The sequence below is a fragment of the Amphibalanus amphitrite genome, unplaced genomic scaffold, assembly GCF_019059575.1.
Source record: "Amphibalanus amphitrite isolate SeventyFive unplaced genomic scaffold, NRLGWU_Aamphi_draft 000057F_arrow, whole genome shotgun sequence".
Taxonomy (NCBI): Eukaryota; Metazoa; Arthropoda; class Thecostraca; order Balanomorpha; family Balanidae; genus Amphibalanus; species Amphibalanus amphitrite.
Window position 1 is genome coordinate 933,233 of NW_024881553.1, and position 26,177 is coordinate 959,409.

At 49.9% G+C, this 26,177-nt stretch overlaps 1 protein-coding gene across 1 annotated transcript; it reads left to right on the forward strand.

Moving 5' to 3' along the window:
- Positions 1–2,735: 2,735 nt before the first annotated feature.
- LOC122378312 (transcription factor E2F6-like) lies at positions 2,736–18,473 on the forward strand. The gene is made up of 7 exons (XM_043359243.1): positions 2,736–2,755; positions 4,174–4,360; positions 4,618–4,747; positions 13,566–13,711; positions 13,877–14,233; positions 14,529–14,721; positions 15,800–18,473. Exons 2-7 carry the CDS (start codon positions 4,181–4,183, stop codon positions 15,931–15,933), a joined length of 1,140 nt encoding a protein of 379 aa, XP_043215178.1. The 5' UTR covers positions 2,736–2,755; positions 4,174–4,180; the 3' UTR covers positions 15,934–18,473.
- The last annotated feature ends 7,704 nt before the right edge of the window (positions 18,474–26,177 follow it).

A 26,177-nucleotide genomic window follows, 5' to 3' on the forward strand; every position in this document is an offset into this window, starting at 1 on the left:
GCACACACGTTGAACGCGAAATGCCGGCTTTCAACAAAACGTTTATGTAGAAATATTTTTCTCTTTGATAATTTCTCGTAAAGACGTCATTTATTGAACACAAGAGTCAATGACTGGTGGAAAAAATGTTGATGACGTCATTTCTTTATCAATAAATTCTAAAAGAGTCATTCTTTCCTGATGCGCCAGATTTGCCTACAATATGGAAGTATATTCTCAAAAAACACTGCAAAATTCAAAGCAACAAGTATTTGAAGCAATAAGAGAGAAAATAAGCATTTGAACTATTTGATACGCAACTTATGAATAGCGGATTATCAATTTTAAATGTTTGAGGCACAAAATAGTCAGAAATGGGTAGTATTTTAGCTTCAAAATTATAGGTAGTAAAAGTAAAGCGCCTTCTCCAACTAAAGGAATTGAAAAAAATCCATGGATTCATTTTTGGCTTCGTTTAGTTTGAAAAAATAGAAATATTCATTAAATTCTTAACAAACGTTTTAAACTATTCAAGTTTCAAAAGAATGCAGTTAACCTAACGTTGTTTGAATCTATATAGGGCCTTGGGGTCATGCATAGGGTCATGCATATTGTGGATTTGTTCGAACAAGGACAAAAATGAATGAAAATGTTATGATTATTTCTCTATCGTTTGTATCTTAGGTGCTAACTGCCAAGATTACCTAACTGCCATGCACACAAATATTTCTGCACCACCATCAGTTTTCCTTCATTTTCCTTCATCAATATTCCCGCCAAAAGGAACAATAGCACTTCCGTCCTCCGCGCATCGTAAGCTTTGCTGTAAGTTACTAAAAATTAATCATCAAAATAGCAGTAATCTTTGCTAAAATACGAAGAAACATAACATTTTATATTGATTTTTATGCATTTTCAATGATAGTTCTGCCTAACCTGTAATTCAGGACGCCTTTCTTTTGAGGATGCGCGGTTTGGGACCGCCATCGCCTCCGCCATGTTCTCGTCGTTTGATTTCGCGCCATTTATTGTTTACAACGGAAGAAAGCGAGCGTCTCTTGGCCGCGGCGTCGGGTGTTCGTGATTATCGTCGAGGATTTGATGCTGACCGGCGTAGCACTTTTTATTTGCCATTTATTGATATAAAGAAACATTAGTAAACATTTTATTTGGTAAATATCTATTGGCCGAATGCCGTTTTACGAGAAGCTGAAGTTGAAGTAATCCTTGGAGCCGACTGTCACGCCGCGGCCGCGACGCCGACGCCGCCGTGGATCATCATTTTTCTTTCGGTTCGTCTTTTGAATTAATAGCTTTGTAGGTCAGTGTTTGATTTTCGCTCGAGATTATTGCCTGCTCACCAATCAATGCCTGTTAATTGATTGTGCTGAGACAGCTGGCTTTGGTCTGTTGTGGCGATATTGGCGCGATAATATCTAAATCGTTAATGTGTTGTTTGATTTCAAATTGATCTTCCTTCATGCATAATGTATAAGATTTTTTGATTGCATGTGATTTATGACACTTTCTTTGTCCAACAGGTCAAATTTGCATTTTGAAGTGCAGTATTAACTTTATGTGCGTAATGCAAATGGCATGGAAGGTCGAGAAATTGTCATGTTCTTCATAGTGCACCCAAAGCTATTTAGGTAGCATGAACTTGTAGTTTTCCAGTAAGATACCTACATTGCCTAGTGTTAGGTGTAGTATGGTGTGAGGTAGGTAGGTAGGTTTTGTCATGTAGGTGTGAAGGAGGTATTCTTAAATACTTACTTACCTGGTTCACTTACCTGGTTGGGTTCCAACAATGTCCAGTAGGATAGAGATAGGAGAGTCAGAAGAGGAATTTAAGAACCCCATACACAAGGGAGTGCCAGCCTTACAAAACTATACAGAAGACACCTATTATGGATAGTAGGCAGCTGGTTAGGTAATAGGTTAATAGGTTTTATTTTATTAAACGTGCTGCAAATGTTTGATTCACAGCAAATGGTAAACCAAAGCATCTAAAAATTGTAATGTAAAATCTGTAAGGTTGAAAAAAACAGTTAAAATTGACCTAAACTAACTTCATTAACCAGCAGGCATTTGTTCAGAAAAGGTCTGATCTACAATTGTGGCGCAGTTGATACAGAAATACAAAAACAAATTGTAGGTGGAAGGTTGTAGGTTTTTAGGTTTTAGGTTGTGTTAGGTTGTAGGTTTTAGGCTGTGGGCTAGTAGATAAGGTAAGGTCAGGTTTGTATATTTTTTTCTTGTGTTCCACATGTAGGTATCATATTTGGATTCAGGATATCAAAAGTTAAAATTACAAAACAAAATAACCAAAACTTATTATCTTCAGTGGTCTCACATAGCTTTGTGCATTTCAGACACCAGCTACTAAGCACCTTCATAATGTATATCACCTATAGAGGTACTTTACTGGAAGATGACATTGGGAGAAGTACCTACCTTACTGGAATATTTTCCATCAACCATAACTTTCTCAGTGTCCTTACTAGACATACTTTATAGCTAACCCCAGCCTTGCACACCTCACTTTAGCACCTCAGTTCCAGTGAAGTTAAGTTTTGTTTTTAGTTGTTGCTGCAAAGGTGCAAGTGGCACCAGGGGGCAGGGGCACACCAATAATAAACCAACTGGTATTACTTTCCAGATGTTTCAGAAATAACAAAATGATAGTGTCAAGTATCTTGAACATTTAACAGTTGAAGCACTGAAACTAAAATGTAACCTTATTTTATTATAGCTAGCAGTATTCTACTCAGCAGCAGTAAGTCAACTTAACCCAGTCTTGCTTGTGCCCTGCCCAACCTACTCACTGCAAAGCAAAAGATCAGGTTAGGTTAGTTGGTAAGACAAGGTTACTGGTTAGGTTAGGTTTAATTGAAGTGCTGTTGCATTTTATTTTCCAGTTAATATAACAATGTGGCATTATCAGAGAAATGCTGCATGGAATTATAAATATACCTACACAAAGGTATCAAATTACTTGAGATTTGCAATCTAGTAGCCTCTATAAACATATGGAAGCTCAACCATCATTTGCCTTACCAAGTCTTACCCAACCCAACCTAAACACACACCCACTAAACATCTGCAGATGCACTTTGAAGGAAGCTTGCTGACCATTAGTAAGGAATTGATTTTTGGTAGGTACCTACTACCAAAATTTTTTCTGCTTTTTATCTAAAGTCAAGTGAAATTGATCAAATATTAAGTGATGCAAATTAACACCTACCCACTGTCCACTGATTTTTTTTTTCATTTTAGCTTCAACATTCAATGGAATAGCAGTTTTCAAATCAATTTGAAATGACAAAATTGGCACTCTGGCAAGAGATAATGTAGTTAACAAAGTATTTTTAGCATTGCTTTGGAGAACAGCAGTTACCATGTTGCAGTTCCAATGCAGCTTTGTAAGTAAGATGATTTAAATGATGCATTGAACATTACAATTAATAATTGATTTTGCATTACCTATTTGGGGAAAAACATTCATCCATATTAAAGGGACCCTCCCACCTTAACATTAGATTTGAGTTGAGATAGCCAAATTGGTGGCCATGGCCTGAAAATACCGGTTTGGGCACTCACAACATCGAAAAATGCTTTAATTCGGAGATATCGAATTTCAAACTTGCAGTTTTCGGATTCTAAGGGGCTAATGCATTGGTATGCCCCCTTAGAATTTGTGACGTCAGCGGAGATCTAACGATTTTAAATCTTTTACTAAAACGTTTGGTAGCACGCGGTGGTATATGCTGCTTTGCGCGCAACAAATGCCGCACTTTCAAATAAAGTCACTAGGAACAGCGGAGATCCCAAAAAGTAAACAAAAGTAAAAGTCTAATATCTTGAAAATCGGTGAATATTTTTCGATGAAATTTGGTAGATATTCGTTTTTGCTCTCTCTGAACTGAGCGACATCACTTTCATGCCAATTCATTAACTTTTTTGAAGGTGGGAGGGTCCCTTTAAAATACCTATTTGCTTGTTTGGGATGCTTTGAGTTATTCCTGTCATTTTTTCATTCTCACCGAAATTAATGGTATTCAATCTAAACAAAATGCTATTTTTATCCATCGTAGTAGGTAATGAACATAATTCAGGTTTCAACCAACTCAAGGGGCTGGCAATGGGTACCACTTAATCCAGAATTGTTTCTCACTGTGTGTACTTTTATTTCAGCCCCCTGATGGCCAGCACATCTGGATTTGCGCCTGAGATAGCACATCATGATGAAGCCAAAGAAATGGACCTTGATTTCATTGATATTGAATTTGTTGATGAGCCATCAGATTTTGAGGATCACCAGTATACCATGACCCACTCCACGCCTGTTCATCAGCCACAGACATTCATCACAAATCCTAAGGTGGGTTCTTCAGAGTTATTTATTATGCAGCAGTATCATGTAGCATGTTGTGCTGGCTAGGTATGATAGATGTGCTGCTCAACTCGATGATCAGTTTCTCATAAGTTAAACTAAACTAAGGCTCCCATAATTTGCAATGTGCTTAAACAAGTTATGAACAACTCAGTTTGACCCTTGTTAGCTTGAGCTTGTGTTACTTGTCATGAAATGGTTAAATAGCATTCTCAATTGCTAAGGACAATGCATTTTTATTGCAGGCTGTAAAACGGAGGTTGAATCTAGACTTGCCCCAATCAGAGCATATATTTAAAACACCCAGCAAGACACCAAAGCACCGGGTGCGAACGTACTCTGAGGAGTATCCATCTCCAAGTCCATCAAAAGTTGGTGAGTGGGCATAGTTTATGATATGAATTTTACTTGTTCTCTCAATGCTGTCCTCACCATTATGGAATTAGGTAATCAATATAGCCTGATATAGGCATTGAAACTGAATTACCTGTAAGCAAATTTATTGCTATAACTTTGACAGGAGTGCGGCCAAGTTTGTGGGGTTTATTTTACCAACGTCTCACAAAATTGAACATGAATTGTTCAGGCTCTTGAACCGTGGTTCATCCATTGGCTGTTTCACTGAAAGTTTATTTGTGTGATGGTGTCCCCTTTCATTGTTATATGAACACGTGAGCGTGTTACTTTTGAAGACGGTTTGCCTCTTAGCGGCGAACGAAGTTACGGTAGGGTTTTGGGGCTTGTTCAGCGATTGAACGTCTCAGCTATTTATATGCTTTCCAGCGTGGCTTTCGAATTATAGTGCGACGCTAGTCAATCATTGGGGATTGAAATCGCCCCGCAGGGGGCTGACCGTGGTCAGAGCCGTTGCTTGGCCGGGACCATTGGGCTCTGGCCTCGCGGCGGCTGTGACTTCGGCCAGTAAGGGGAGTAGCGCCCCCTCGGCCCCAGCTTGACTTGCGTTCGACCTCGGCTCTGATTTGATTGTCGGATGGATTTTCTGCAAGATTGGCCCCGCAGGGGGCTGGCGGTGGCCTGGGTTCCTTGGGCCCGCGTCCTGCGGCGGCCCTGACCTCCGCCAGCAAGGGGAGTAGCGCCCCCTCGGCCCCAGCTTGACTCATGCTCGATTACAACCGGACTCGACCCTGGATTGATAGACGACAAGTCAGACCTTTCTTGGTTTCTTTTTTCCCTTTGTTTCTGATGAGTGTCTTTTTTGCGCCCGGTTCCGCTCCTTCCGGGTGTTTCTTCTCACTGCCAGCTTATACTGCTTTGCCGTCTTCTCACGTGGTTTGCACTAAGTTTTTGCACTTGTCTGTTGCCCAGCTTTCTTGCGAGCATTTTCATTGGTTGCCTTTTCTGCATTCTCACGCACCGCACGGGCACACTCGGGTGAAGTGGAATAGCGCCCCCCCCCCCCCCCTCAGCCCTAGATACACATATGTGTGATCTTGACTTTGCCCACATTTGCTGGATTTGATGTTTGCACAATGCCATTGCCAGTCGGCCGCGTTGCCGTCTTCTCACGCGAATTTCTCCTGGCTGGTTTGCACTCATTTGGTTGCCTACCTCATCGGTTTCGCACGCTTCCCAGTTTTTTTTAACACTTGCTCATCTTCTCTGTGCACGATTCCATTGCATAATGCGATTCCAGTCTCTAATCGTGCCATCTTCTCACGTGAATTGCTCTTGGTCGTCTTGTACCCGTTTGTTGCCCATATTTCTTTTGCGGTCACTGGCATTGGCTGCGTTTTCAGTCTTCTTACGCTGTACCGGTCTTGCAGGCTGCTTGCCTCACCGGTTCCGCACGCTTCCCCAGTTTTTTTTTACACTTGCTTATCTTCCTTGTGCACGATTCCATTGCCAGTTTGCTGCATTGCACTCTTTTCACGTGAATTGCTCTTGGTTGTTTTGTACCTGTCTGTTGCCTTTTTTGCGGATACTCGCGTTGATTGCCATATGTGTGATCTTGACTTTGCCCACATTTGCTGGATTTGATGTTTGCCCAATGCCATTGCCAGTCGGCCGCGTTGCCGTCTTCTCACCTGGCTGGTTTGCACTCATTTGGTTGCTTACCTCATCGGTTTCGCACGCTTCCCAGTTTTTTTTTTTAACACTTGCTCATCTTCTTTGTGCACGATTCCATTGCATAATGCGATTCCAGTCTCTAATCGTGCCATCTTCTCACGTGAATTGCTCTTGGTCGTCTTGTACCCGTTTGTTGCCCATATTTCTTTTGCGGTCACTGGCATTGGCTGCGTTTTCAGTCTTCTTGCGCTGTACCGGTCTTGCAGGCTGCTTGCCTCACCGGTTCCGCACGCTTCCCCAGTTTTTTTTTACACTTGCTTATCTTCCTTGTGCACGATTCCATTGCCAGTTTGCTGCATTGCACTCTTTTCACGTGAATTGCTCTTGGTTGTTTTGTACCTGTCTGTTGCCTTTTTTGCGGATACTCGCGTTGATTGCGTTTTCAGTTTTCCTACGCTGTACCGGTCTTGCAGGCTGCTTGCCTCATCGGTTTCGAACGCTCCCCCATTTGTTTTTTTTTTTTGCACTCGCTCATCTTCTTTGTTCTCTGGTTCCCCTGGTTTTATCGGTCTAGCCGTACCTTCGGCCCAAAGACCGGGGAGAGGATGTCTGGGCGTTGAGGGGGCTGCCCTGCGGGTTAGTCGGGGCAGCCTTCCAACACATGCCTTTGGCGCCAATCCCCGGATCTGCGGGATGCCCCATGTTGGCCTCGCATGAGGGAAATCGGCCGGTCAGGCGTCGCCCTGTGCGGCACTGGCTAATCGGGGTCAAGGGGGCTGGGCGACGGGTATGCGGGGGGTTGCCGCCGGGTGCAGGGGCCGCCTGATTCCTTCAGCGCGGGGCTTAGCGCCACCGTATCCATGTCCGCGCGCGGGATCAGGTCCGGTCCCGTGCCGCATGGCTCTGCGGCGGCCGCGGCTCACGCGGCCCCGTACCCGGCGGCTTCGTCTTGCTGCTTTTGGCGTCCCGGCCCCCGTATAGTCCTGCAGTACTCCTGGCGGACCACCACCCTACGGGGGAGTGTGGCCGTCCCCCAGTTGGGCTCCGAGGTGGGTGGGAGGCTGCGGGACCGAAACAATTACACTTTCCATGGATTCTCACTTGGCACCCCCACGGACCACAGCCTCGGCTGAACCCCTTGCACCTAGTGCAGTCGGTGGAGCACGACCAAAAGTTCTTATATTTACATCCGACGAACGAAAACTCGCGTCGCTGTCTCCCTTTCAGAGACGAGAGGGCTGTGACAGATTTGGTAAGATTGCGAGGTGTGAAAAACTTAGAGACGGAGGCATCGAAGTAGAGTTTGTTGACGATAGAGAGGCGGAAAGGGCCCTGAAAGCTACTCACTTCACATACACAGTTAAGGATCAGCAGGGCAGGAAGGAAGTAAACCTTTCGGTCAGCGTTTCGCCGCATCGCACGAAAAATTCCAGCCGAGGGGTCATTTTTTGCGACGATCTGGAGGGCATGCAAAACGACGAGATCGCCGAAGGCCTGTCACAGTTTGGGGTCTCCGCCGCCCGCCGCATCTACACCAAGAGAAGTGGCGCTCTCGCACCCACGCACAGTATCATTCTGACTTTCAACTCGCTGGAACTGCCGAGGGAGGTGATGATAGGATATCTGTCCGTGAAAGTTCGACCATATGTCCCGAGTCCCATGCGTTGTTTTCAGTGTCTTCGATTCGGTCACACTCGAGACAGCTGTCGGAACAGACCGGCATGCGGGAGATGTGCGGCAACTGATCACAGCAGTGCCGAGTGCTCGTCGTCTGAGTTGAGATGCGTCAATTGTGACGACTCTCAGACTCCACATTCCTCGTTTGATGGGCGATGCCCGGCCTTCCAGAGAGAAAAAGAAATAATGTCCCTGAAGGTCACCGAAAGGCTGTCATTTCGTCAGGCCCGAGACCGCTTTGCTGCCCTCCATCCCAAGCGGTCTTATGCTAGTGTGGCCAACGGTTCTAGACAGCGCTGCCCCACTGAAACTGATGCCAACAACAGCATCGGTCAGTTAATAGCGATTCTGAAGTCATTCGGCTTTTGTTTTGTCCCAGATGCCAACAGTCACAGCAACTCATCAGTTCAACAGAAGCCCTCTAAAGCGTCGTCGTGCACCGCCACACAGACGTCACCAAGCAGGAAGCAGGAGGAGGAGTGGACCCTCGCCCGGGGTCGTCGCCGGGGCCCGGTCTCGCCACCGCGTTCCGCTGAGCAGGCCCCGGGCACGTCTGCTGAAGTGCACCGACCCCCGCCGAGGGAGACTGCAGTGATGGCTGCGCTGCGCCGCGGTCAGGAGGAACGGTTAGAGCAGGACGCCAGACGGGAACGCCGGATTGCCCAGGCTCTTGAGGAGCGTCGAGTGTCTTCGGCCCATAGAGGCTCTGATGCCCCGGGGGCGGCCCCGTCGCCTCTGCTGGGACCTCCCCCTACTCCTCCGCCCCCTCCTCCACCTCCGCCTCCTCCACCTCCGCCCCCACCTCCCCCACCTCCCCCACCACCCCCTCCACTTCCTCCGTTCCCACCGCCCCCACTGCCCCCCTCACAGCGTCCCTCCGGTGCCCCTCCGGCGCCCTCCACGGGCGAGGTGTCGGGGTCTCGGCCTCCTCCGTGCACGCCACCTTCGGAACCGAGACCGGCGGGGCCGCCGCCCGCCCCAGGCCGCCCCACGAAGCGCACACTTCCGTGGGAGCTATCGCCGACAAACGACGGTAGCCCCCGCTCGCGGCTGAAGTTTCAACCGGGAGCTACCGGCCGTCCTAGGTCTGCCGATGGAAGGCTCCGCGAGGGCCGTCCAAAGGTGGTCTTTGGTGGTAGCCCGGGCCCCGGCGGCGAGGAGCGTTTTTAAGTCCTCGCCCTCTTTTAACACAAGCTAAAGTCTACAGTTTTAGACACCTTCCGCTTACCTAAGCGCTCAAAACTACAGCTATAGCACATTTTATCCTGCAGTGGAATTGTAGAGGTTTAAAACCAAACTTCCAGGACTTGCAATCGGTCATACGTGGGCGCAACCCCTTCATAATCTGTCTCCAGGAGACCAAGCTGGCGCCAACTATGACTTGCACCATCAGGGGCTATGCCGTCTTCCGCAGGGACCTGCATTCGGACACTATAGCACATGGTGGTGTCCTCATAGCAGTGCACCACAGTCTGCCAGTCACACCGCTCCTACTGAACTCTCCTCTGCAAGCAGTAGCTGTGAGAGTGCACCTATACCGCCGGGAAGTCACAGTCTGTTCGCTATACCTCCCTCCTGGTACAGCTTTCCCGGAGGCAGAACTGCGCCACCTTCTCTGTGAGCTCCCGGCACCAGTCCTTGTGGTGGGCGACTTCAACGCTCATAGCACGGTATGGGGATGTGATCACATCGGCCCACGTGGTCGTGCCTTAGAAAGTTTTATTTGCGATGAGTCGCTTTGTATTTTAAATACAGGGCAGCGAACCCATTTTACTCTGCCTTCCGGCCAAACATCGGCGCTTGACCTGAGTTTGGCAAGTCCGCTTCTAGCTCACCTCTTTACTTGGTCGGTACATGACGACCCACTCGGCAGTGACCACTTTCCGGTGTGGATTGCGTACCAGGATACCCCGACACTGGGGAAGCGCCCACAACGGTGGAACCTGCATAAAGCCGACTGGGCCGAGTTTTCCGTTTTGATGGAAACCTCGTTGTCCAGTGCCGACGGCTGTATTCCATCGGCGGAAGCTTTTACGTCTTTACTTTTAAGCTCCGCCGAAGCGTGCATCCCTAAGACATCAGGACAGCCCCACCGCACTCCCGTCCCTTGGTGGACGGAAGAGTGTAGGAACGCAATCCGAGCACGGAAACGCGCCTTCAAGCAGTTTAACCGAAACAGCACCATGGAGAACCTCATCGCTTTCAAAAAAGCGCGGGCTTTTGCACGACGCACAATCAAAGAGGCAAAGGTCAGATCATGGCGCACCTACGTTAATTCTTTAAACCGGTTTACTCCGACGAGCCAGGTGTGGTCACGCATAAAGCGCATCTCGGGACGGCTCAGCTCTTCTCCACTTCCGACTCTGAGGGTGAACAACTCTGATATAATACATCCTTTTGATGTCGCGGAGGCTATAGCTAGAACACTCTCAGAGCGCTGCCGGGGTGACGCTCCCTCGCAGCCCGCACTAGGGCGAGCCCGACCCCAGCTGGGCTTGGCGGATTTTTCCACTGACGAACATATAGAATATAACGAGCCTTTTACAATGACTGAACTGAAGCACGCCATATCCTCGCTTCGAAGTGTCGCCGAGGGCCCAGACGCCATTCACAACTCCATGTTGAAGCACCTTCCTTCTATCGCCCTGGAAACACTGTTAGCGATATTTAACTCGCTATGGGAGAGCGGTTTGTTTCCTGCAGCATGGCAAGAGGCCACGGTGATTCCCATTTTAAAGCCTGGCAAGTCGGGACTTGACCCACTTCACTACCGTCCTATCTCATTGACCTCTGCTCTTTGCAAGTTGATGGAGAAGATGGTGAATGCTCGCTTGAGTTGGTTTCTGGAACATAACGACATTTTTACGGACGCGCAGTGTGGTTTCAGGAAACACCGCAGTTCAGTTGACCATATCTTAGCTCTTGACACCGAAGTGAGGACCGCTTTTACCGAAAAGAAACACCTTGGGGCTATCTTTTTTGATATTGAGGCTGCTTACGACACAGTTTTACGGCAGATCATCTTGAGGAAGCTTCTCAGCTATGGTATCCGTGGCTGTATGGGCTTTTTCATTTGCAACTTTTTATCTTATCGCACCTTTCGTGTCAGGGTTGGAAACCACTTGTCCAGCTCCCACCTTCAGGAGAATGGCATTCCACAGGGAGGCGTCTTGAGTGTGGCACTTTTTGCTATCATGATTAATGACATTGGCGACAGACTCCCAACGGCTATAGGGAGATCCCTTTTTGTCGACGATTTGGCGGTATGGTTCTCCGCCTCAAGTGCGCGGCACACGTCACGACAACTTCAGCTTGCTGTGACGCGTTTAGAAAAGTGGAGCAAGGATAATGGCCTTAAGTTCTCAACTTCAAAGACTGTGGCTGTTCACTTTTGCCGCCGCCGCTGCCACGATCCTGATCTTGGAATCCGCCTCTACGGGCGAAATATCCCCACGCAGCCGGTTGCAAAGTTTCTTGGTGTTGTTTTGGACAGACGTCTGACGTACAATGAGCATTTTAAAACTCTTCGTGAGAGATGTTTTAAAACTCTGAATATTTTAAAATGTGTATCACGTACGTCGTATGGAGCTGACCGACGAACCTTGCTTTTACTTTACCGCTCTCTGGTACGTTCAAAGCTCGACTACGCAAGTTTCATTTATGACAGCGCCAGCGAGTCGCGTAAGAAAATGCTTGACACCATTCACCATGCCTCACTTCGCGTTGCTACGGGTGCTTTCCGTACTTCGCCAACAAGCAGCGTTCTGGCTGAGGCTCACGAGCCACCGTTATCTCTCCGTCGCCAGATGTTGGGCATGCGGTATGTTTTAAAACTTCGTCAATTTCCCTCGCACCCGGCATACCCGTATGTCTTCTCGCGAGAGATCAGTCGGTCTGACAGAGTGGCTGGTCGATCGACTTCCTTCGGTGGACGTATGCAAGCTCTCTTCTCAAAAGCAAACATTTCTCTTCGCGGCGTGAGGCGCACGTGGAGCGCGCCCTCGCCGCCCTGGAGAAATGCGTATCCACGAATCGATCTTTTACTGACAGACATCAGGAAGGACGATCAGCCGCCATGCACACTACGAGCACGGGCGCTGGAACACATTGCCTCATATGATGGTTTTACCTCGGTTTTTACAGACGGCTCGAAAACAGAACATGGTGTCGGCTGCGCTTTTGTGACTGGTCATGACACACGCACATTCTCTTTGCCGACTTCTGCCTCTGTTTTTTCTTCCGAGCTCGTTGCAATTGAGAAGGCTTTGTGTTTTATCGAGGTGTCTGACAGCTCCTGCTATCTGATCTTGTCAGACTCCCTCAGCAGCCTCTTATCTTTACGGAGTTTTAATCCAGACAACCCGATAGTACAAGACATTTTATCTCGTCTTACGTCGGTGGAACGAGCAGGTAAATTCATCCAGTTCTGCTGGATACCGAGCCATGTGGGCATAAGAGGCAACGAGCTTGCCGACGCGGCCGCAAGACGCGCGGCCGCGGCCCCCTGCCTCCGTCGTTTGCCTCTGCCGGCTCGCGATTTTTACCCAGCCGTTCGATCTTTTACGACGTTTAGCTGGCAGACAGAGTGGCGTCTCCATGGATCCGAGAAGCTACGAAAGGTGAAACCTACTCTGGAGCCCTGGCAGTCCTGCTTTCAAGGCAAAAGATACCATGAAGTGGTCCTCTGCAGACTACGGATAGGGCATACGTATGCAACGCATGGCTATCTCCTCCGTGGAGATGCTCAACCAACATGTAGCCATTGTGCCGTGCCGCTCACAGTCACTCACATTCTCTTAAGTTGCCCGCACCTCGAACCAAACCGGACACGCTGCCTCGGCCGCATAGCCCCAGGCACCACCATTCGCCACCTGCTGGGTGATGACTCACCCTGGGTTTTATCCGGCAGCATCTTTTCTTATATTCAATCCATCAGTTTTCCTGTGATATACTCGTTTTACTAGTATAACGTATCTCAAGTAGTTCTAGTCTTCTTCAGTTCGTCAGTTCTCTGTTGACATATCCGCTTTACCAGTACAGCGTTATGGGCGCAAAATGACCACCGCAGTCGACGCGCCCGTAAACCCCAATGAACGAACGAACGAACGAAAGGGATTGAAATCGCACAGCTGTGGAATAGAAGCGCCATACAGATTTGCCATCCGATCCTTTGAAAGAACAGTTGCAATCCTGTGACTTGCAAGACCAGTTTGAATATGCCATCAATTCTGTAACAAATTTATAAATCAAGTTGCAGTAGTGAATAAGTCTGACCTGTTTGTCGCAATAGTGATTCATTCCAATTACTTTTTGTCTTCCCGGTTGTCAGTGCATTTGTCCTGAGCTTCTTAGATTTGGTTTAATGATCTTAGATTCGCTTTGATGGTGTGACCAAACTACACTCAGTATGTTTTCAAACTTGTCTATTGACCGACTATCTGCGCCCTTGCTGAGCCATTGTCTAATAGCAGCGTTCTCTGCTGTTCAGTTCCAGCTCCCTGTTTCTCTCCGTCTTCAAAGTCGCGCTACGACACTTCCCTCGGCCTTCTCACCAAGAAGTTCTTCCAGATTCTGCGCAGCGCAGAGGACGGGGTGGTGGATCTCAACCATGCCACCATCGTCCTGCAAGTGCAGGTATGATTGACACTGTTTGGAAATAGTCGATACTCGTTGTGATTAATCCCAATGTAATCTATCGGCGGGTAGGGCGGGTGTGTGCATCTCATGAAGTTATCGAATCGAGACAAATCACGTAATGACGTCTATATATTTTATTCATCACTTACTTCCGCCGTACAGAAACGTCGCTTGTATGACATCACCAACGTGCTGGAGGGCATCGGTCTCATCGAGAAGGAGTCCAAGAACAAGATCCGCGTGACGGCCGCCTCTTCCGACCTGGACGAGCTGCGTGCGCCGGCGCCGGCCGCCGCGCTGCCGGACGACTCCCAGCTGCGCAGTCTGGAGCACGAGGAGCGCCGCCTCGACCGGCTCATCGAGCAGGCCGGCGTGCAGCTGCGCCAGCTCAACGACGACCGGCGCGAGGCGTACATCCGCTACCAGGACCTGCGCAGCATCCCCCAGTTCAAAAACGACACGGTGGTGGCCATCAAGGCGCCGCCGGAGACCAAGCTGCGCGTCCCCGACCCGGCCGAGGTGCGTGGCACAGCCGCCGCTCGCTAGGTTTCACCAGAATACTGACGTAGTTTTAACTTATAGACCGGCATCTGCTTTGTGGCTAGGGTGTGGTTCGCGTCATTTTGATTGGACTATATGCGGATATGCTTTCATAATCATTTGTTCTTGACGCCAACCCATCGTCGGTTGGCTACTTGGGTGTGTGCTTTTGTAGCGTTTGAAGCTATTTATCATTGTTTCCAGCACCTCGCCGGTTACTGTCTGTCGGGCTGTTTGACCGTCCGTCTGACCGTCCGCCTCTGTCCGCCGGCAGGAGGGCGTGTACCAGATCCACCTGCACTCGGAGACGGACGAGATCCAGCTGTTCCTGTGCCAGGACGAGTCGGCGTCCACCTCGCACGCCGACGACTCGATGATGCTGTCCACCAGCTTCTGCTCGCTGCCGGACCAGTCGCCGCTCAAGGCCGAGTACCCGCTGGTGGACGCCGACCGGCCGCCCTTCCTCGGTCAGTATCCACCCGCCGGCGCCGGACCTGTGACCCTGAGGAACCGCGAGGGTTCGGGGATGGTTGTTTGGTTGCGGGGAGGGTCGGCGCTAGGTCCGTAAAGGGTAGTGCGGATCATTTGACGTCATCTCGCGTTTTTTTTTGCCTTTTCACAATGCGATCAGTGTTGTGCTTTCTCATTTTCATCTTTACGCTGTCTGTTGACATTAGGAGAACGCGGCTGTTCGTTTTACGTTGCTATCTGTTGCACACATCTAGCCACACCGGTGTTGATCGTTTACCGCGGTTGATGCAGGTACTCGCCACCTCGGCCATTGGTCCGTTCTCCCTCACGGTTCTACCTTTGTGATGTGCTGCTCTGAGGTCATATCACAGAGGTAGTACTGTGTGGGCGGACGGACGGACACCGCCGGCCCCCGCGACGCCTCCTCGACCGGCGCGTGCCGCCTGAAACTCTCCTTGTGATCTGCTGTTACCAGACATATCACAGGATTTGTTTCACGCGGCCGGTGTCGGGACACAGCGAGACGCCTCAGTCTCCGGTGATAGGCTACCTCACGGTGATTGTGTTAAATAGATGGGTTGTGCGGTGGTTGTGTGGTTGTTTTAATTTTAGCCTCCGACAATCCGCTGTGTGCCAAGTGTGTCAAATAGATGTGGCTCCGTCGGAGAATTGTGTAGAGTCCGCCGGGGGCCCACCCGCCTGTCGTGACTGCTTCGCTGGATGTCGCGGTGCTGTGCGGTCTTGAGCCATAGCACCACGGGATTCAGCGAAGTAGTGACGAAATTGCTGCCGCGGGCCGCATGCTGTCATCGCTGAGCGCAAGATCTGGCGAGACGTCGAAGACTTACTATTGAATCTCGCGTTCTAGTGTTACTAAAGCTGCGACATATTTTCTGAGATTCATCGCTCTTATTGTTAGGCGACAACCATAACTTGTGGTTTTGAAATGTTTTTTCCCGTCGTCGCAATAACGGCCGTCTCATGGACTGCCGATAAGTGCGCTGTGCTAGTGTGTCTGCACCGCGGTTCCCAGTGACACCGCTCGCCGCTGACTCTTCCCTAACGTGTTTGCAGGCACGGGCGATTTGGAGCCGTCCATTTCGGGCGAGGCGTTCCTCCCGCTGGAGCCGCTGCCGTCAGAGTCCGACTACAGCTTCGGCCTGGACCTCTCCGAGGGCGCGTGCGAGCTGTTCGACTTTTCGTTTTGATGCCGCCCACCCCGCCGCGCTAGGGGCTGCTTCGGGAGGGAAGGGGCGCTCGCCCGGCAAGTTGCCGTGTGCCGCGGCTGCCTCTGCCGTTGCGTTTTTAAAGACTGGTCTCCCGGAGTGGGGGCCGCCCCGGTATCTCCGCCGGAGCCGCCTGTGGGCCGGCGCCCCGTCGCGACCGCGGCTTGCCAAGCTCCCCAGTCATTTTAGATCGATCGTGGTGTGTGTTTTAGCTGATGCCGCCGATGTCGCGCTGTTTGTGTGCGTGTGTGCGGGGACTGGGAAGTGACTGTATGAGTGGGCGCGATGGTGAGCATGTGACGCGGCGTGGTTTTGGGCGTCGGTGCGTTGTGTGGTGCCGTTTTGGTGCCGCGGTGCTCAGTGGTGCCACACCAGTGATTTGTGATCCGGTGGCATTATTCCGACGGTGCTCCCCTCGCGCGCGCGCGGACCGAACTGATATTGGGTCGGTTTTTAAGTTTGCGGGCGGCTCGCTGCTCGTACCGCGCCACCGCACAGTGTGGCCGAAGACCAGTTTAGCGCGAATTTAATCCCAGCGCCGCTCGGATCCACTGAAAATGGTTCTCTGGTTCCAAAACTGACGTTTACCCCTCACCGGACCTATTGGTTTTCAAAATACCCCCCCTTCGCCGGCCGAAGGGGGGGGGGGGTACGACCCCCGTCGCTGTTTCGCCCCTGATGAAGCTAGAGCCTCGCGGGAAAAAAAAACGAGCGTGTGTGCCGTTACGAGACGCAGCAACTGGTATCCGATTTTAAGATCTCAAGTTAACCTGTGACCTCCGAGTTCAGGTCAAGTGGCCCAAGGCACGGATTCGTTTTTTATTAATAACTTCGCGAAAAAATGCCGCAGAGTCGCAATTTTGGCATCATCGTGTTCGCCTCGCTCAGGTGCGTCGAATGGTATACTTTTTGTTCGGCTGAAGTCAACTTAAGGGGTTGACCTCGGGTCAAGGTCAGGTTAGAGCCCCCCAGATCACGAAGTTGGTCGAAGGAGGTCATGTTGCATATCATTCGATTCGGCAGGTCTTCCTGAGTCCATTGGTGGCTTTCCCGACTCGCTAGCTCAATTTAATCAGGAGTTATTGACGAAAAACTCTTATTATCCTAGTGACGTCATAAATGACGTCACGTAAGGCCAATAATGCAAAAGTGAAGCATCGAACCTTGCAGGGAGTGCATGAAATCACGATTCCGTGTGCTTGAGATAGTTAATTAGGCTGGAGCCTGTTCGGCCGCGCCGCCCCCCACCTTGGTCAGGTCACGCCGGGCGGCCGACTAGACATGTTCAAAGCTGAATTGACGGCAAATAGGCAAAAAGTGGCAGCTGAAACTTGCTCGCTTATGTTCAGAAATGTGCGGAGAGTTCAGCCATGCCCTATTCGTCATATCCATTTTTATCCATTTTGACATTTTCCAACTTCTTTATGAAATACTATTGTGAGAACGATACACATGCAGGGCTCCTGTTCTAACTCATTAAACTCAGAAACCATTCATTGAAAAGCTACCATGATAGCAGAAACAGCTTCATCATGAATTGTGCTATCCGGTGATATGCTATTTTCTCATATATCTTCTCGAAGCTTCCGTAAAATTTACATTGAAAACTGGACATATTTCTCAGTACCATAGCCCGATTTCAGGAACCGGAGCGTGGGTCTACATTCGGCAGGGATATAAGTCCTCAAATGATAAAGTGGCTTAAAAATAAGGTTCTATCCGATAACTTCGGACAATTTCCTACCCATTGATAGGTATAAATAACAGTTTATCGAAAGTCGGGTTTTTGATTAAATTCGCGCTAATCTGGTATTCGGCAAGACCGTGCACCGGCGACACATGGTTTTGTGGCCCGCAGTTTGTGCATGGAATCGTTTGGCTTCGCATGCTCCGTTGCATAGATCGTGCGCCATTGCCTCGGCCCGTTTGCAGTCACGCGCAAAGTGATCCTCATTAAGTTAACAAAACCTGAAGGGTACAAATTCAGTCCACTGCCGTCACAGAGGCGAGGCGGGTCGGTGTACGCGCCGCGTCTCCAGTATAGAGCACATCATGCCGGCGTCGGCAACGTGATAGATTAAAAACAACTGATGCACTGTTGTTACTGTTACCGAGGCGTGTCCCGGTGACTATTTGGGTCTGTATTTTTACATAGAGGTCTCGGCGTGGGCGTCGTGCTGGATGATTTCTAACGGGAGGTGAGCAGAATGAGGCCCTGAGCGGATTGGTGGTGTGCGTATTATGAGGCGAGGCTGTAGTGGATAGCATGTGATGATTTCGGCCACCGTTTTCCACCGACAGCCGTTTTAACCGGGATGTTTTCACTGATTTTTAGATCAATTTTTGTGCGAAGTTTTCTGTCTACTGTCGTGTTTTTCTTCAGATGTCCAAAAGTCTTCTTTGTTAGGCAAGCTTTAAGCTGATGTTTATATATTTATTTCCTGTTGTCAATGATTTGGAACCAGGCGTGATCAGCTGCTGGCCGGAGAGAGAGCATTGGTGAAATAAACGAGTAGCGTCAATCTTGTAGCGTTTTGTGGGATATCTGGAGGGGCGGACAAGTATGTCCATGCCGTTGTAACATCGCTTGTAAACCTGTTGCAAGACTGGGTGGGCCACCAGTTACATCAAGGAAGTAACAATGTTCACTGAGAAGTCCGAACTCCACTCCCTGGTGGATTACATGTGGAGTTGCGAGTGGGATTCAGCTTTTCGAATCGACCGACTTTATGACGTTTGACGATTTAGTCTGTGCAGAAACGAACATGCGTCACATCGGGCATGGCAATGCTGATGGCCGGTGTCTGCTACTGAAAAGTATCAATTTGGGAGCGTTTTGTTCGGGCCCGATACTTGTTAAACATGCTCACTGCTGCTCAGTGCTCACTGGTGCTGCTCAGTGATCAGTGCCCGGTGATTATTCTGGCGTCCATTGAGTGATGAACCGTCCGTCCTTCTTCGCGAACACCGTGGCCTGTGTCCGTGTGTGAGTGTGATGGAATGCATAGACCGCCGGCCACTAGCACTGGGAGGAGTCACGCTATCATCTGACCTCTGACTGGCCGAGCTGACCATGGTCGGGTCACGTGACCGGTGACAGGTCGGCGGGAGGCCACCGATCTGAGTCGGTTACTGGTCATACTGTCGACAGCTGGGCTGGCGGTAGCGTGTGGTATGGAGTGCGGTGCAGGGTGGGACGGTGGTCACGAGCGGGCGCTTCAGTCGCAGCCTGCGACCCCAGCGGATAACCGGCCAGCGTGCTACGTGTCGCGGGTCAGTGCTGACCTCTCCCGGCTGTGTGTGACCTCTGAGTGCCGATCGATTGATGACTCCGCGACTCATCACGACCCCGACCCCAGCACGGGGTCCGGCTCCGACGGTCGTCCTAGCAGCTCTCCGGCAGGTATCGGCGACCGTCCACAGCCAGGATCGCCCTCTCCCACTCGACGAGATTTATTGTGGTCCGGGGGCCGGACGGTCATCTACCAGCGACGGGACGGCGACTGGCGGCGCTCACTACCGTCCGACCTGACCCAGGTCGCGCGCCACGTGACCTCTGCCACCTGGAGCGGCGGCTGGTGCGCCGAGATGCCGCCCGGCTGGCTCCGTCTGCCTCCAGTGGGACCGCCCGCCCCGGACCGAGCGCTCTCCTGGCCGCCGACCGGGTCAGACAGCACACTGCCGCTGCCTCTGGGGCTGACGGAGGGCGGGAGGACCGGACTGGCCCTCACCATCTCTGTCCGCCGGGGCTCTGAGGGCGCGGGATCGGAGCTGAACCCTCGGTGGATCATTGACATCGCCCAGGAGCCGTCTGTCTCTGGGACACCGTCGCTGCTGCGAGGACACAGCGTAGACAGTTCCTACTGAGGCCAATCTGAGGCTCCGCTTCGGCCGCTAGGTGGCGTCGACGGCAGTTTCGGGTCTCGTCAGCACAGTTTACAACCGTCGCCGCCAGGCTGCGCTAGTGTCGACACTACGTGCCGCTGACGACGTGAATCAACGTTGGCTCAGGCTCATTTTAAAGCGGCTCATTTTAGATTTGTAGTTTTCTTACGTTTCATGTCTGTTCTAAGTTCTAAATGGTTCTGTTTCTCGAATCGCTAAAAATGCGACACGTATTTTAGATCTCATTGAATTATGTTTCATGTTTGAATGCTGTTTGCCCTGCTATCCGTTGACCTTTGACCTGGGACTGAAAATGAATTGACCCACCTCTCGTAAGTCTTTGTCTGTTCTACGGCAGGATTTGACTCAAGCTATCTCTCCTTGGCAGTAGATGTAGGTATGCGTTGAAAATGTCCGCTCTGGATTTTAACGAACGCGACCTTTCATCACGGGGTGGACGTGACACCGGTAATTCGGGTCGTGTCACTAAACGATGGAAGCGTTTGAAAAGGGGACACGATGAGGCTTAGATATCTTCGCATTTCGCAATGCCATCAATAACTGAAGATTGTTAACATGCAGTGACCAATTAACCCACCTTGATTGACCCGCGCCGGGCGGTGTTCTCGGCCAGTCTCGCAGTGTTGGGCGAGGGCCGAGGGGGCGTGTTGGGCCAAGCCCGATTATTGAGCTAAAAAGATATGAAATGCAATCGATTCCTTTCGCTATGGCCAACGCTGGGGTCACAGGAGGTTATAAAAAAAATAAAAACGTCAAATCTTCCCGATTGACATTTTTCACAAATCGCATAAACTCGCGAACCAAAAGAGCCACGGTGTCGAGGAAAATGCATTCGATTGCTCTTTCAAAGCTCTTTTGATAACATGTCCTCAGATTGTCAACGATTTATATTCGCTCCTGGGACGGCGAAGACCTCCAAGACCAAAATAGACGGATTTTGCTGAAATACTCAGTACTATTCACGCATGGACTAGGTACTTATTTAATGTATGACATTTGTACCAACATCGTGTTTATTTTTGTTTTTTTACTTTTGATGAAACCCGTCAAATGAACTTTGAATTGACCTTTGTCAACTTAGAAATTTAAGGCCAACTCCGAAGGCTATGATCTGACCGACAACGGCATGCTGCACACCAAACGATCCGTATTGTTGAGCTAAGTACATTTCTGGTGTTGTAATCGCTTTACCGTGTCTCCATCAAAAGTTATTGTCGAAAACTGCTGGTGACCTTTCGTGACCTGACATGACCTGATGAATGACCGCAGGCCATTGTGCTGTATCCCATGTCTATCGCACATGAGCGGATATGTTATGATTATGAAAGCATCGTAAGCAGTGTTATTGCTTTTAGTGTTCCAATTGAAATAGCTTCGACTTAAAGTAGTTAACGATATAACGAGGGAATAACTACCACTATAGAGTCATAGACATCACTTAGTTTACTCACAATATAAATTAAACTCGGCCCGCCTGTTCCGTACGAGCGCGCCCTTTGCTGTTTTGTATCTGCCTGCCGGTCTCGTACTGTGTATTTTGATAGTGTGTGCAAGCAGATCAGGCTGGCGTGGACTAAAATAGTCCGAGTCACATGCTCAGACCAGTCTCAGTTCGGAACAGTAGGTTTATTGTGCTATGTCGTGCCATGTGGCATCACCTGGCATGTGCCGTGAGAAATGGTATGATATGTTCTTAGCCTTCTGGAGAGGAAGATTCTTATATAAAGGAGCGATTTATGTTTCGACTTTGAAGGAAATTTCATTCTCTGCATGCGCTTTTGGCGTCGACAAATCATTTCCGACATTCATTTGCCAGTATCACAGTAACGGTACCTACTACAGCGCCCCGTGGCGAGAGAAAACCTTATTAACCCCACATCCCCCCCCCCCCACCCATTGCTCTTTTGCCTTCAGTTTCTGCGCTCTCCAATCAGTGCCGTCGTTTCGGGCACATCTAATCATACATTTGTTAACATTAATTACGCCCCGGGTCATCGAAGTTCGGGTCACCAGGTCACGTCAAGTGACCTTACCTCACGAACAGATAAATGTTCAACTCTTGGTTTTTATTTTGGCTGAACGACCGCACTGAAATTTTTATCAAATGATATGGATTTTTAATCCAACGATCTAGAACAATTTATGAGGATGAGCAGTGAGCACTGGGCATTGGGCGGTATCCCTATTACCTACCGGTGGGCGGCTTTCCCCTTATTTTCTCCTAAGAGGAGATGCTTTAAAACGTCTCTCTCCGAAAAAGTCACTTGCTCCAAGGAATGCGGGCGACAAGAATGTGGCTCCATTTCCAAGACTGGCTCCGAGGAGCGTGGAGCGGACAACGTAAGCTAAAAGATAGCAGATAAACAACTTTGCAAAACAATATTAGTGCAAAGGATCTAAATAACAATATTTTATTGCTGAGTGCTGTACTAGCTCGCCTGCTTTACGTCACAGTGACAATGGTATGAGTCACTGGCCCATCCTACAGACCCTTCAGCTGGAGATGGAACAAGGTAGGGGCCTATTGTGCCTAATCGCTATCGGCATGTCTCCTCGATCTGGCCCTACACCCACTCTAGTCGCGCGTTATGGCTTCTCAGCGGCGCCTGTTTACACGCACATTCTATGCGTAGGAAGATCAAAGGCATGTTCTTCATTCACAGAGAGGGACGAATTTTAAACGTTCCCACCGGAACACGCACGGACAGGACGGCACGCCGGTGTGACGTTTTGATGACGTCACCGATTCTCAGAGGGGCGTGTCATTGTTTGTTTTTCGTCAGTCGGCGGCGGTCGGCGCGGCGCCCGCGACACCTCCGAGGCCGCCCAACAATCGGCGAACAAACGCTGACTGCACACTTTATCGCTGGGGCGGCGCGCCGCAGACCGCTGCTGAGAGGGTCAGAGTTACCGCACTGCCGGGTTCCTGGGGATGTGCTAATAGTCCAGTCTCGTGCAGACGCCACCCGGCCTTCTCCCTCCCTCTACGTCATTGTCTCGGAATGGGACGGCGGAAGTGAGCGCGGGTCGCGTCGCGGAGGTGATCGCATCCCCGAGAACCATGACACGCGTCCAACGGTGAGCTCGCAATCACAGGCTGCGGGCCAGGTATGGGACGATGGAACTATGGCCCAATCTTACCAATGGCCGTGGATGTGCATTCACGGCATTTGGACTTTGGTAGCATTCAAAATTATTGAACATTCATTCATTCATTCAGGCATGAGGCAACATTCATGAACATTCACGCCATTAAACACATTCGGCGAGATAAGCCCGACGTAAATAAAAGAACACATTTTATATCATTGCCGGTAACTTCGGCCAGTGCTGCCAAATCCGCTCACAGCATTGGTAAGATTGGGCCTTGCTTATCTAGTATGAATTTTCATTGCTACTTTTTAGATTATAAGAAGATGTTCGCTTGTTTACCTACTTGTCAGACCTCTGAATTACGGAACGAAGCGGCTGCACGCTCGAATTATAAATCACGGAGGATTACGCCGACAGGCCAGGCTCACCAATTGCGGCCCTGATCCAGATCAGTCTACGGAGGCTCGAATATTCACTGCCTAGCAGTACCTACAGGTACTGTAGGTACTGTACAGTGTACCTACTGTACTGTACTGTAGGTAAGACTGATGGGCTAAGACGGCAGTCTGTTTCGTCAATGATGTTGAGCAAGGTAAAGGAGGGATCATTTGGAAAACCGTGAAGGTCGAAGGATACGGAAAGTGTAAGGTCATGTCTAGCTACACTTGGCTTTGATGATACCACAAGGAATTGCCTGATGCCTTTCTAATATGGCAGTACTGTGCGTCGCTTGAGAACTGCTCGCGGTACAGTCTACCTTTCAGTAGTGTTGTGCGGCACAGTCTATCTATCAGTGGTGTTGTGCGGAGCAGTTTATCTCCCAGGGGCGTGTATTGCGGCACAGCAGGGGCGGATCCAGAAAATCTCCAAGGGAGGGGCCATTAGAAACCAGGAGGCCCCCATAATTCCACCTGTTGGAGGCCCCATCTTCCCACTTGTTGGGCCCCCCCCCCCCCCCAAAAAAAACTGCGTCTATTGAGCTTATCTAGCTGTTCAGGCAACATCTCAACATGAATAGCCACTTTATTTTCAGGAGGCCCCCTTTTCAGCTTTTTAACTTTTTATTTTATTTTTGAAAAAAATCGGCCAAGGGGGGGGGGGCATGGCCCCCATGGCCCCCCCCTTGTATCCGCGCCTGCGGCACAGCCTACTTTCAGGCGTGTGTAGTGCGGCGCAGTCTACTTTCAGGCGTATGTATAGTGCAGCACAGTCAACCCTCAAGCGTGTGTAGTGCGGCGCAGTCTACCTCCAGGCGTGTGCATTGCGTCGCAGTCTACATACGTTCATCAGGCATGTGCAGTGCGGCGTAGTCTTTCAACCAATAGTGCATTGCGGCACAGTCTGCCTTCAGGCGCGTGTATTGCGGCACGTCTACTTTCAGGCGTGTGTAGTGCGGCGCAGTCTACTTTCAGGCGTGTTTAGTGCGACGCAGTCTACATTCAGACGTGTGTAGGTAATAATTAGAGGTGGCAAAGGGTGAAAATTTCGGGAACCAGACTCGAACCAGACCCGACTGGATATTTCTGGAACCAGTCAGACCCGGCCCAAGCTGGAATCGGAACCAGTTGGACCCGTTCCCCAAAAGTCAATTAATACAACCTATTCGTAGGTAGCATTAATTGCATTATGTAAAACAGCCTTTTCCCACTAGAAATACTCCCGAGGTACAGTGTGCAAAGACACAAACTTGACCAAATGTTTTCTTTCCATTCACTTCATATTTTGTAATCATTTGTAGTTTGCATGATGTATGGTAGGACCCGGTTGGACCCGTCAGAAAATTTCCAGGATCCGGTCTGGACCCATATGGGTCCAGACTGGTTCTTTGGACCGGGTCCTCGGGTCCACATTTTGCCACCTCAAGTAGGTATAATGCGGCGCGGTCTACCTTCAGGCGTTTGTATAAAGCGGCGCAGTCTATCAACCAATAGTGCATTGCGGCACAGTCTGCCTTCAGGCGTGTGCATTGCGACGCAGACTACATTCAGGCGTGTGTAGTGCGGCGCAGTCTACATTCGTGCATGTGTATTGCGGCACAGTCCACCCTCAGGCCTGTGTATTGCGGCCGGTGGCCTGGGTTCCTTGGGCCCGCGTCCTGCGGCGGCCCTGACCTCCGCCAGCAAGGGGATTAGCGCCCCCTCGGCCCCAGCTTGACTCATGCTCGATTACAACCGGACTCGACCCTGGATTGATAGACGACAAGTCAGACCTTTCTTGGTTTCTTTTTTTCCCTTTGTGTCTGATGAGTGTCTTTTTTGCGCCCGGTTCCGCTCCTTCCGTATGTTTCTCCTCACTGCCAGCTTATACTGCCTTGCCGTCTTCTCACGTGGTTTGCACTAAGTTTTTGCACTTGTCTGTTGCCCAGCTTTCTCGCGAGCATTTTCATTGGTTGCCTTTTCTGCATTCTCACGCACCGCACGGACACACTCGGGTGAAGTGGAATAGCGCCCCCCCCCCCCCCCTCAGCCCTAGATACACATATGTGTAATCTTGACTTTGCCCACATTTGCTGGATTTGATGTTTGCACAATGCCACTGCCAGTCGGCCGCGTTGCCGTCTTCTCACGCGAATTTCTCCTGGCTGGTTTGCACTCATTTGGTTGCCTACCTCATCGGTTTCGCACGCTTCCCAGTTTTTTTTTTAACACTTGCTCATCTTCTCTGTGCACGATTCCATTGCATAATGCGATTCCAGTCTCTAATCGTGCCATCTTCTCACGTGAATTGCTCTTGGTCGTCTTGTACCCGTTTGTTGCCCATATTTCTTTTGCGGTCACTGGCATTGGCTGCGTTTTCAGTCTTCTTGCGCTGTACCGGTCTTGCAGGCTGCTTGCCTCACCGGTCCCGCACGCTTCCCCAGTTTTTTTTACACTTGCTTATTTTCCTTGTGCACGATTCCATTGCCAGTTTGCTGCATTGCACTCTTTTCACGTGAATTGCTCTTGGTTGTTTTGTACCTGTCTGTTGCCTTTTTTGCGGATACTCGCGTTGATTGCCATATGTGTGATCTTGACTTTGCCCACATTTGCTGGATTTGATGTTTGCCCAATGCCATTGCCAGTCGGCCTCGTTGCCGTCTTCTCACCTGGCTGGTTTGCACTCATTTGGTTGCTTACCTCATCGGTTTCGCACGCTTCCCAGTTGTTTTTTTTTTAACACTTGCTCATCTTCTTTGTGCACGATTCCATTGCATAATGCGATTCCAGTCTCTAATCGTGCCATCTTCT

Coding starts and splice junctions, on each gene's coding strand:
- LOC122378312 (XM_043359243.1), top strand. CDS start 4,181: ATGGCCAGCACATCTGGATTTGCGCCTGAGATAGCACATCATGATGAA. Junction 4,361..4,617: donor CATTCATCACAAATCCTAAG/GTGGGTTCTTCA, acceptor TTTTTATTGCAG/GCTGTAAAACGGAGGTTGAA. Junction 14,234..14,528: donor GCGTCCCCGACCCGGCCGAG/GTGCGTGGCACA, acceptor GTCCGCCGGCAG/GAGGGCGTGTACCAGATCCA.